General features: G+C 37.3%; 1 protein-coding gene across 9 annotated transcripts in view; it reads right to left on the bottom strand.

Moving 5' to 3' along the window:
• Positions 1-13302, bottom strand: part of LOC145692808 (uncharacterized) — a 150718-nt gene that overhangs the window by 120337 nt on the left and 17079 nt on the right. For all 9 annotated transcript variants that reach the window (XR_014132643.1, XR_014132644.1, XR_014132645.1 and 6 more), the window contains exons 3-5: positions 11629-11702; positions 5014-5125; positions 2575-2720 (exon numbers count right to left, since the gene is read on the bottom strand). Coding sequence is in view for 6 of the 9 variants with exons in the window: in XM_081768300.1 (XP_081624426.1) it covers positions 2575-2720; positions 5014-5125; positions 11629-11702 (332 nt within the window). In the remaining 3 variants the exon portion in view is untranslated. The remainder of the gene's footprint in view (positions 1-2574; positions 2721-5013; positions 5126-11628; positions 11703-13302) is intronic.

The raw sequence follows: 13302 nt of genomic DNA, 5'->3' as shown, positions 1-13302 counted from the left end.
ATTTCTCTGATTGTAAGAGCTGTTTAATGCTAATTCTTGATAGATTTCGATCATTTCTCTTTCCTTTCTGGGTATTCCCTCGTTGAATATATTTCTGCAACTGATGATTTGATGTTCATTCATTTGCTGATGGTCTAGTAGTTACTGAAGCGTGTCACGGGTCAAAAGCTGCAAGACTAAACCCAATGTAGCGAAGGTAACATGGTAAAATAGTGGTTTTCTCACAGACAACTGAAATCATCTAACAGTTTTTTTTTTTTTTTTTTGACAAGTTAGTAATTACAAAAAAAAAAAAAGTCTGTTTTCCTACATATGGGAAATCATTTAAGATATATTTATTCTTCACTTTAACAAACTTTCAAAACTTCACACCATATTTGTCAGTCTTACTATTCACGAATTGAATAAACGGACAAGAAACTTAAGCAGTACTTAAAATGACCCCTTTGGTAGTTCGAGGTAAATCCTTTTACCTGAGAAAACTAACGAAATCTGAACACTATTATTTATGTTACGGACACTATGATTAGAAAAAAGAGAAGTACCGCCTCTTTATTGACTACATTATAATCTATATTATAAAACTGAAAGTGACTATGTGACTCCTAATCTCTTGAACCACCCCACCGTAGAGGTCTACACGGTCCGAAATTTTTAGCCCGGGCCGGCTCGTAAATTTACAATGTGAGGCCCGACCCGAGTTCGAAATATGTTTTAGCATTTAGGTCCGAGCCCGGCCCGAGCTTATGTGATAATCAAATGAGCCCGAATTACAGAAAGGTAATAACTAAAGGCGCAAAGTTGTGTTTTTATTTACAACAATTAGAGGTTTAATTTTCCAGTTGTGCTTTAAAAGTTCTCCAGAAAGAACGGTGCAATATATATCGTTGCACAGTATACTTAACAAAGTTAGGCCCGAGAAATATGGTTGTATATTTAAAACATTTACGACCCGAGCCCGAAGTGATATACGCTTTGTAGGCCCGAGCCCGTGCAGACCTCTACCCTATCGATCTCGATCAAACTTTCAACATAGATGAGGTTCGACAACCTGGGAAGTTTTTCGTCATTTCGCTTCGACGGTAATCTTACGAGAGGGGGAGGGAGGAGGGGAAATATATGAAAATGAATAAAGCTTAACAACTCTTGAACCACCAAACCGATCTCGATCAAACTTTTAACATAGATAAGGTTCGGACCTGGGATGTTTATCATATCACTTTTACGGTGCAACGTAGGGGAGAGGAGGGGATATATATATATATATATATATATATATATATATATATATGTGTGTGTGTGTGTGTGTGTGTAAAAAATAAATAAATAAATAAATAAATAAATAAATAAATAAATAGATAGAAGTAACTGTCTTTGTGACTTCATCACGCTTAAACCACCTGACCGATCTTAATCAAATTTTTAACATAGATGAGGTTCGGGGCTGGAAAGTTGTTTTTTTTTTCCTTCTTTTTTTTCACTTTGACGGTAGAACCTAGGAGAGGGGGAGATATATATATATATATATATATATATATATATATATATATATATATATATATATATATAAGTATAAATAAAACTTAACTCTTGAAAAAACTCTTGAACCAGCTGACCGATCTCGATCGAATTTTCAATATAGATGAGGTTAGGGCCTGGGACGACTTTTATCATTTTACTTTGATGGTGCAGCTTACGGAAGGGATATATATATGACTGTGACTTCATCACTCTTGAACCACCTGACCGATCTCGATAAAATGTTCAACATAAATGAGTTTCGGACTTGAGATTTTTTTTTTTTTTGTCATATCACTTAAGGGGGGAGGAGAAAAATTTAAAAATTACCGAAAATGACCAATATTAGTGTCGAATTTATAGTGTTCGGGGTCGCTAAGATGAACAGTGACACTTGCAGTACTGTTTAAATCCAAATTCAACCCCGCAGTTTGGGGGAGGGGAAGGGGAGACATAAAAATAATAGAATATGGCGAATATTCGTGTCAAATCCATAGTTTTTGGGATCGCTGAGTTGAACAGTGACACTTCCGATCCCGTTTAATCCAAATTCAGCACCGAAACTTGGGGGAGGAAGAAGATATATAAAATTGATCGAAAATGACCATTATCATTGTTGAATCCATTGTTTTCGGGGCCACTGAGATGACTAGTGACACTTCCGCTGCCGTGCCCCACAACATGGGGAGATACCGGTATATAAAATCATCGAAAATGACCGATATTACTGCTGAATCAATAGTTTTCGGGTTCGCTGTAATGAACAGTGACACTTCAGACGCCGATTAAATCTAAATTCAGCCCCGTATTATCGGGTAGGAGGAGGGGAGAGAAATATAAAATGATCGAAAATGATCGATATCAGAGAGCGCTTTAGTAATAGTATAAAGTGCCTGACTAACGGAATATCTTACTATTTTTTCTTAATTTAACCCAGCGAATCAGGTAATTGATGCTAGTTTATGATAAAGTTAAAAATTGTTTAATATTGCTGAGGGATCAAAATGACTCCTTTGGCAGTTCTTATGTTACGTCAATATACACTTATATAAATACCTGTCTCCCTTCCCAAGAGGACTATCAGGGCGACGATTCTGAGGAACTGTAACGTAGCAGCCAGAATTGAAACTCCGGCGCTGTGGACTAAGTACAATGCCATCCTGCTCTTTTCGCAGGCGTTCTCGAGGGTCTCCAGGACGACGCTGTAGGAAGAAAGTACAGTCACAATTAAGCAAGAATTAATTGAGGCATGAACACCTTATTACTTTCTAAAATGAATCTCACAATTTGCTTCAAGTTATGAGACAAACAAATGAATGCTGAAGAACTTGGTTACTAAAGTACTTACGAAGTCACACAACTACCTCATTTTATTCGTTATTACCAGAAAAAACTAAGCAAAATACACAAATATAATAAAGAATCTGAAACCAAGCACCAGTTATTCTGGACAAAGATGTACAAAAAATCTCGCTTGTAACAAATATCTTCATCGAAAAATTACCTTAAACAACACAGTGCATTGTTATTTGGTTCTTATTACCTCTATTATCCCAGGTGGAACGAATAGAATAACCATATATTAACATTCTTTGGTTATTCTATTCTATTCACCTGGATAATAAGAGACAGGTATACACGCTAAAACATCCATACGTTCATCATACGTTAATTATCCGCTGCAAATATTTCCCGGTATGAAAATCCTATTACAGGGGTCATAGTGGTCTGGTTTCTTGTAAATAGTTGAAAAGTGACCCAAAAGTGACCAAAAGCACACAGAAAAGTGGCAAAAACACACGAAAAAATGACCAAAATCCCATCATGCCCCTTTTTTCCTTTGCCAATTTCTCCAGCACCTCTCTGTTTGTTTGTTGTTTTGTATCATCTTTTCTTCTTTACTTCTTCTTTTTGAGCTTCCTCCTTTCTTAGGTTTTCTAAGTATGCTTTGTAGTTACGGTAAGCAGACTTAGCAGATGTAAGAAACTTCTGAGTAAGTGGAACCAGTTCTGGCCTATTTCTGAACTTCTTCATCCCAGACACTATATTTAACTTAGCATTGCGAGTTTTCAAAGTCATGAAATATTCAAATTCAACACCTACTCTTAAGAAGAACATATAAGAAGCATAACACAAGAAGAACATGATGAACCACACAAACACACACACACAACGTTGAACGAAACTTAACTACTACGAGAGAAAACTAAAAGACTATTATGATACAAGAAAGTTCTCAACCCCACCATGATAGCTTAAGCATCCACCAACCATCCACTGTGCTTTAGAAAGAATAAAAGCTGAAGTGAGAATAAAACTGATTCACATGTGGCAGCAAGTACTGAAGCTTTCAGAAGAGTAATGAGTAACAAGTTTCTGTCTTTTTTCATTTATTTTTATATTTTTCTTAGAAAACTGCCAATGCAATACATAAATCACAGGAAAAAGTCACTTTACCTCCCCCCCCCAAAAAAAAGTAAGTTTTAGTTGAAAAAAAAAGTAACTTTTATTTAAAAAAAAAAAAACTGACTAGCTATGAGTCCTGCTATTAATTCAAGCAGGTAAGTGCATCTTTAAGTCACTGAATTCAGCAAGACTACAACTTTAAGAGTGTCTTAGAAATCGTAGAAAGAAAAGTAGAAAAGCTCCATTCAGAATACCATCTACCTACATTAGGTACAACAAGAAATAAATACTGCCTCTTTTATTTTTGGATAGGTTATTATTACCTATAATTGAGAAATTTTCTCCCCTTCCACACATTAACAGTCTTGAAACACAAAAAGGACTAGATGATGTTACAGTAAAGATTCAAGAAATGAAACCTGACCTACACAGCCACATATGATTTTATGTGTACAACTAAATATTTAAGTGAACAACATAAGATCGAATTCACATTGGTAACTGGAATACTGTAGAGTTAAATTTTTCACACCCATTTCCACATTTCCTGAAGATATATTGTGTATAAACATTTGCAATATTTTAAAAACTACTACCGGAAAAAGAAACCCGAGTAGTTTTGAAATATTACACGTTTATGCACTATATAAGTTTCCAGGAAACATGAGGCGTATGCAAATTTTAAGTAAGTGTTTCTTTTATTGTGTAACTGGAATAGGGTAGCTTCAATGCAGGCTTATTCCACGATATATAGGTGAAAATATTATGAAATTTATGTCTTCGCGAAATTAAAGGATGCACAGAAAAAGAAACAACGCCAGGTAGGTGGCATAACTAGTAGACTTCACTTCATTTTTTTTTTTTAATTCGATGGTAACTTAATTCTTAAATATTTTAAAATACCTCTCTTTAAAAAAAAAAATCATATGAGAACAATAAATAAGCAAACGTACTTTACTTGAATATGTATAAGAATTCCGCTATAAGTAAGCAGCGTTACTAATAAACTTCCATCAGGAGGCAAACCTCTGACTACAATGGACGAAATGTGAATGTTTTGACTGTATAGAACTCTTCAAGAATACTTACCTTATGAGTCTCAGAGGGAACATCTCCACGACCTCCACGCTCATCATCTGGAGGGGTTTCAGCTCTCTTCTTTTCTAAATGCCAACGCTCTGGATCCCAAACTCCTCTTGCGCTGCAAAAGCAAGAATTTAAAGGAATTTATTTTTAACAAGAAAATAATACACTACAGGGGCGGATCCAGCGGGGTGCGATCGGGGCAATCGCCCCCCCCCCAGAAGATTAAACTTTCTTATTTTATATATATAAATAAAACCCATCCCAAAGTTTGGAAGCCATTAAAAGTAGCAGTATGACAATCCCCCCCCCCCAGAAATCGGTCCTGGATCCGCCCCTGATACACTATATGCATCATTTAGTTCAGTTCAAAAATTGAAAACAATCACAACCTAAAATATAAACAAATCCGAGTCTGGTCTGCAAGGTTATATTGTTTACTGCTATCAATAACCGAGCCAGTGAGTGAATCAAGAGTGGTAGTTACGCACTAAAGGCATGAGAAATCATACCTGGTAAATGAAGAGGTTAGTAACATTTGTTTGCGACATTTAGGTTAATCAACAAAATATACTGTTAAATTAACTTTACTCCCCTTTATGTTTCTTATAACAGGAAAACAATTGGAGTTTTTCAAATATTTCGAATACCTTTTCGGTTATTTATCCTAAGTATCTTATTCCATAAGTAGCTGTAAAGAGTAAGCAACCATTGTTGCCGACACTAATTCAGAGCATCGATTAAAATATAGGAAAAAAAGTTTATACTCCATCCCCCGATACGTATCCTCTGCTATGTAAGCCGCATAACAATCATGCAATGCGGATTGCATCCATAGCATTCTTAGAAACTACGAGAACCGTGCATACATTTTCAACTGCCCTCCAAATTTGATCCCTTGACGTCAAAATCAAAAAAGGGCTTCGTACACGATTAGATCTGGTGAACATCTATTTGTGTACCAAATCTGGTGGCTCTAGGTCACTCCTTTACATGTGAAAATCTGATGTTAAACACATACATTTTATATATAAGTACATACAAGTAAGGAAAATAAGTTTTATACTTTTCTTTCAACTTCAGATAGAATTGGGTAATTACTATTAACAATGAAAGACTTTGATGGCGGAATCTAAAGAGCAGTTAAGGAAAGATGGTTTCTGACAGTACGACAGGGCACATGGTGTAGTGAAGGTGCTGTTGCTAAAGGCTCTGTAAACAAAGAAGCTGCAGCTCCGATGACATACTTAGGACTTATATGATTTATATTATATAGCGCGTCCTGAGACGATATAAGATTAAGTGTTTCAATCTCCCTCCCTTGATGAATCTACAACAATAGCCGAAAAAGTTCTGTCACTTTTTCACCCACCACCTTCGAACATCAATATGTCACCTAACACGCACCTGTCCCCATCAGCATCGACGACCTTTTGCCAACGTACTAGAAGGCCATGGATTCCATCCTGGTAAAACTTGGCGGCCCGTAAAGCAAGGAGGGTATAAAGTGAATTTGCACCTCTACGAGGGATTTGAATTGGAGTCCTCGAAGGTGATTGCCCAAGGAACGGAACAGGTGATACTCGGACGGTGCAGTGTCCGGAGAATATGGTGGATGCCATAGTGTTTACCATCCAAGGCGCAGAATGGTGTCCCGGATCATCCTACCCACGTGGGGCTTAGTGTTGACCTGTAACAGGAGGACCCCTTTGCGATTCAGGAAGTGCTGGCTCCAGAGTTTTGAGTTTTCTTGAACACGGCTCAATTGCTGACAGTTGCATTGATGCTCTGACCAGCTGGTAGCAGTTCCCGATGCACGATGCCGCGAGCAATCCACCAAACACACAGGAGGACATTCTTCTGGTGGAGTGCCAGTTTCGGTTGTTTTGGAACCGGTTCATAGGTTGCTACCAATCATGAGAGCAAGAAAATTCGATGACTTTTTTAATACTCTTCCTACAATCCAACACAAATAAATGATGTTAAGACTCACGTCATGAAATTAAAGAACTATTAAAATAATAATAAAGTTTTACTGATCACTAGTGTTTTCGAGTTTTCATTGACGCTTCTTCATGACATGTGAAAACTGGTACCGGTAATTTTATTTCACAGCCATTTCATTAATGCATGTAGTTTCTAAAAATGTATACTGGTTTGCCATCTTAAATTTTTAAAATGAAAAAAGGATGGGAAAATAAATTCCTCGAAGTTTAGCTTACGAAATGAAATTAAACTTTCTATTTAACATTATATGGCTATGTTCGGACGACTATTAGCACGAAAGTGAAGATAAACAAATAAAACGATTTTAAGTGCAACTACTGACACACGCTTTTTTATATTTGAAATATTTCACTTCACTTTAGGAAGTATTTCACTGAAAGTTGTAGTAGTGTATATGCCTGCGTTATCAACAATGAATGCTTGTAACAATGAAAATATTCAGTTAATAAAACTTTTACATCGATAATGCACTAGAAAGTGTAAATGCACACTACTGTGCTGAGTTTAGTTTTATTACGACTCTGAATGAAGTAATAATTTAGGTCTGAAATATATTTACTCTATACGCCTATCAAAGCCCTTCAGTCTATTTTTGTCTTATATTTCTGATTTTCAAACTGGCGATATAAAAGCCCTATTCCCGGTTTGAAAAGAAAGTAACTAAATGTTCGGGAGAAGTTTTCTTGTAACCGTTCCAGACATCTTCGCAAGTAAACAATGCACTGTTGATTCAGCAAATCACGGCGTGACGTGGAGGATGGGCGGGATGAACGAAACTTTAAACTTATCTCTTTCCTGCTTTTATAACATCCTCGACTTTTAAAAACTTGTTTGTTGAATGAAGGATGAATCATCTCACTCTCGCACTGCACATCGGAAGGTCCAGACGAAAACTCTGCAAGGTCAGTCCGTCAGTCAACCAGTTCCTTTATTTAATATATCATGATTGATTCCACAGAAATCTTGTCGAAACTGGGTGCGAGAGTGGGTGAGGAAGAACTGATATGCTAACTGAGTTTTGAGAAACGGGAATGTAGCCTTGTTTATTCATTTTACAGATGACAGTCCGAACAACGGAAAAAGCAAAAGTTTACTGTGGTTTGGATTTAGGTGGTGAAAGCAGGTGTTCCTTTCGCTGCAACCTTGATTTCAGTACCCCAACCCAATGTGCCACTTACACTTTTGCAACATTTAGTCTTTTGCAACAAACTAGCTACATCTAGCGGAAACCAAGAACACTACAGAAAATGACCAGGCCAACACTGTGTGCCACCAGAGTATAAAAGCTCTATACCTGCGTACCACTTAACAGGGAATGTCTACAATGAGAACTACCTCTTGACGCAAAATGGAGTCAATGGCACACAGCAATAGGTATGAATGCTGGTGTCAAGTGGCAGCGAACAAGTTAATAAACATGGGGAAGGTTGCAAGTTACACAGCTGGGTTCAAGCTCCGAGTGGTGCAGATTGCTAAAGAACATGGAAAGCATAGTGCTCCAAGAGAATTTAAAAGTGGATCTCGAAAGTTTAAGTGAAGGAAAATTGAAGAACAAAAGCAGAAACAGACGTGCATTTCGGGACAAAACTTGCAAGTTTCTCCGAGTGGAGAAAGAAAGAAAAAAGGTTGTGGAATATGTTCGTGACACACATAATCGAGATTTCGTGGCAAATGTGTCAAATAAAAGCGCTGAGTGCTGCTTGAGAGGAAAATATCGTCATTGGTGATTTCAAAGCGAGCGAGGGGTGGTTATGGCGCATGATGAGAAGAAACAGCTTGAATTTTCGTCACCGTACTTCCATGTGCCAGAAGGTACTTGCTGAATACAAAGAAAAAATTCTAAATTTCCAACACTATAGCGTCAGAAGTGCAAAGAACAACGTTACTTGCTCTCATAGATCGCAAACGCAGACCAAACTCCAATTTGGTTTGATCTGTCGAAAACTACACTGTAACGGAAAAGGTGAAAAAGTCAGTTACGATTCGTTACCACTGGTGCTGAGAAAAAGAGCTACAGTTACGTTGGCTGTCACAGCTGATGGGAAGAAGCTTCTGCAGTTTGTAGTTTTCAAGTGGAAAATGTTGCCGAAAGTCAAATTTCCTTCAGGTATTATTGGTTGTGTGCAGAGCAAGGGGTGGATGAATGACACTCTTGTTCTTGACTGGAACCGAAGTGTATGGGGAAAATGTCCTGGGGTTCATCTTCGCCTACGTTCTTTACTGGCATTCGACAGTTTTCGCAGTCACTTGGTTGAAATTGTTAAAGGATCGACTGCAAGATGGAAGGACAGACATGGCCATAATACTTGGGGGTCTGACAAGTATGTTAAGCCGCTGGATATCTACCAATAAACCATTTACAGCAGATTTTCGACACTGCTATAGGAACTAGCTGACTACAGGAACCGAAGGAACTACAACAGCAGGCCGTTTGCAGTGTGCATCGTTAGCGGATGTATGCAACTGGATTGTGTCAACATGGAAGACAAGTTTCCGCGAACATTGTGCAGAAAAATCTTAAAGTGACGGGAACATCGAATGCTCTTGACCGCACTGAAAATAGACTACATTTGGGCAAACAATTGTGTCACTAGTACAAGCGATGAGTTATTATTATTATTATTTGATGAATAGAAACAACAGAAAAAACTCTCTGCTAGTAATTTTGCGTGGGGTAAGGCCATGGGCTTGAGTGTATGTATGTGCTTCTGGGGATTTTTTTTTTTTTCTTTTTTTCAACATGTGCCATTGGAATTAAGAGTGTTTGTAAAATGTTTATTCCTTGTTTGAATTAACGAGAACCAAGAAACTTATGGTACTCTTGGACAAGAAACTTATCTTGTTAGGAGGTGAACGTTCCATAGTATCGTAAGCATGGAGGTACCTCCTCTTTTAAAATTTATTGAATTATCCTATCAAACGAGGGGTATTGTGGGCGCATGTTGAGGCAACAACTACTTAGTCAAGTTCAGCAAGCATTTAATCACGGGTGCTAACGAGGGGGGTTTGGGGCTTGGAATATGCTCAAAGGATTTGGGAGGTTCAACAAAATAGTTTTATATAACTTTTCACATGACTGTGTTAATACGAATTCGAGTTAATCTGATAGATATGGTATTATTAAATGAGGAGGAATTACATAATGTACTGGGGAACGAATTAATGTTCTTGAATTCCCTCCTGGCAACTCTCTGTACGTAGATATATATATATTACCTTTACATGCAGCTTCTTGAAATATATATGTTATTGTTACCCCCAGCTTAAAAGTAAAGAAAGGCTGACGTAATGGCCTCTCCCTAGATCAACTTTGCGGTCACGAAGAAAAAACTGATTTGAAACTTATGTAACAATCTCATGCTTGAAATTTGAAGACAAAATAAGGGGGAAAATGTGGGGCCTTTATACGGGCGTATAGGCTTTTCTAATATAATTCTATTAGGCGAGAGATGCGCCATGTGATGGCCCAGCTTCGAACTACTTGCAAGTAGGGAAGAACTTGAATGAAGATCGTCGAAAGGCTTTCAAGCAAATTTCTGAAGAAGTGGGAATATCCTTGAATACTTGCTATTGTAACTGATTTGAAGATTAGACGGGTTTTCCCGAAATTTGTGGTTCGATTGCTGTCAGAGGAGCAGAGACACATTCGAGTGAATGTTTGTCGCAATCTGAGGAGTGAACTGCTCAATGATCCAAATTTTCTCAAACGAATTGTGGCTGGGGATGAGTCCTGGTGCTACGAATACGATCCTGAATCAAAATAAGCATCCAGTCAGTGGAAAACTAAAAATTACCCGCATCCCGAGAAACTACAAGTTCGATCAATATGAAAACTTTTTTTTTTTTTTTTTTTTTTAAATAATGTGAATGGGATTGCCCAGAAGGAATTTGTTCCCCAAGGACAAATGGTAAACCATCAATTTTACTTGGATATCTTAAGAAGATATGGTGAAAGGGTGTGATGGAAACGTCCAGAACCGGGGAGAAATGGAATGTGGTTACTGCACCACAACAATGCTCCAGGTCACACGATCATAGCAGTGCGACAGTTCTTAGCATAGAACAACATGGTGCTTTTGCTCCATTTCCCGCCCGATTTTGCGCCCTGTGACTTTTCTGTTCCCGCGGCTGAAGAATCTAAAAGGGAAGTGATACAAAGACATTACGGAAAAACTTGAATAGTATTGCGCAAGAATCTCGAAACTTTTCAACATTGGGACGAGTGTATCAAAGTACGTGGACAATATTTTGAAGGCGATTAGAGTAAAGTAGTGCATGCAGACATGCGTACCTAAATGCACCTAAACAATGTACGTGTAGGCAAAAATAAAACAAGGTGATTTTTTCAGTACCTCCTCGTATTGGATACCATTAAAAATATTTGCGAAACCTAGGTTTTCAATTAGTGCCTGGTAGCCTTTACATAGAAACAGGGCTACAGGACAGAAAGTGATCATCCGAGTAAATTTTCACGATTCATGAAAAATATTAGTGATCCTTTATCTTAAAAAAATGTTTCAGACTTTGTGCTCAAGTACACTACATATAGAATCAGTAAGTTAAAATATTGTATGAACATTAAATCGAAGAAAAAAACACTGAACTACTACATACTTGTTATATGCTTCATCCAAGCACGCAGGTCTTTTAGTTGACAGAGGATGAGTCTTCAGCTTTAGCAGTTCATCCTGTAACAGAGACATAACTTCATTAGATAAGCAAGATAGAAACATAATTCCACTAGGAAAACAAAATACTGATAGTTCACAGTTTACCTTTCAGCTGTTTCAGGGAAATTGAAGGTTAAAAAATACAGATTATTTCCAATGCAAAGTGGTAATTCTTCGTCAAGGATAACTATAAAGCAATTCAAATAATATTAAGTAATAAAATAAGAAGACGGTGGAGGCTTATGATCACATCTATTCTAAGAGGAGGAAAAACAGCTTACTTTTTTTTTTAGGTTCAGAGACAAATTAGTTTTTCCTTGATTTTCTAGAAAACTACGTAAGAGCTTTTACTGTCGCCCATATTATTCTGTTCAGTTCTATCAGTTGTCACATGTCTCATCTTTGGACATTTTTCTTTTTCATTAAACTCGAATAATATTGTAGAATGTATTTATTTTTCTGGCGAGATAGTTTATTTTATTACTTCAACATCAAGAACATTTTTGAATAACACACTGAGATATGAAATAACAACTGACCTACATATGACGCCAGATTCACAAATGGTCATTAACCCTTTTAGGATTTCCACTTTTTAAGCTAAATTTTAGACTTTCACTCAAAACAGCTATTGCTTCCTATTTATCGTAGGATCATGATTCATACCTCGTCTTTTCAGAACAGAGTATCCTTTCCAACGGTACCATTCGCTTGTCCGTATTATACACCAGAAACGGGAAAATCGGAGAAAACTGGGAGTTTCTTCGGGAAAAAAATCAAATTTTTTGCGCTCTTCTGACCCTTGCCTGGGTTGACGTAGGGATCTGAAACTCTCTTGAAAAAATATATAGTTATGTACACAACGCGTGTGCAAAATTTTAATCTTGTATTTTGAAAACAAAGGGCAGAAATTTTTTTTTGAAAATCTGAAGGTGACCCATTTATATATATTCCAAAAATTTACTGGGTCATTACTATTTGGCCTAGAGTCATTGTTCAAACGCCATTTTCTTCAGTATAACGCACCCTTTCCAACGATACCACTCACATGTCCGTATCATGCACCTGGGAAATTCGGGAAAAACCGGAAATTTTTGTTTAAAAAATCACTCTTTGGGCCAGGGTTCACGTAGGGCTCTAAAAAAAATACTCAAAGCCGCACACAATCTGTATGCAAAATTTCAACCTGATATCTTAAACACAAAGGGCGTGATTTTTTTTTTAATTTGCCTTAAGAAAAACACAAAAGGTCACGCCCCTCTGCCCCCACCTGGCACCGCCAAGTTGACCATCCAGTTCTAAAACGCATCTGGGGTGTTCTTTGGTCCATGCTTGACTTGACCAATAAAAAAACCGCTTAACCGCCTGTTATGGAACCTAAATAAGCGGTTAAAGACAATACTGCATTATGGTACGAAAACGTAAAGTAGATCCTAAAAGGGTGAACCTACAATGAAGATTATTTATATATAGGACGCCAGCAGTATCTGGGTAAAGTCAGCGACAGATTAAATCGATCTGTAAGCTCTTAAAAACAAGTTGATCCAAACATTGGTTTTAATTCATTTTGAATAAGCCATTTTTTTCATGTTTGTTTATTGAAGTTTAGCATCCGTCT

Source organism: Thermobia domestica, chromosome 8 (genome assembly GCF_964235325.1).
Source record: "Thermobia domestica chromosome 8, izTheDome1.hap1.1, whole genome shotgun sequence".
Lineage (NCBI taxonomy): Eukaryota > Metazoa > Arthropoda > Insecta > Zygentoma > Lepismatidae > Thermobia > Thermobia domestica.
This window is presented reverse-complemented; position numbering and strand designations above follow the sequence as displayed.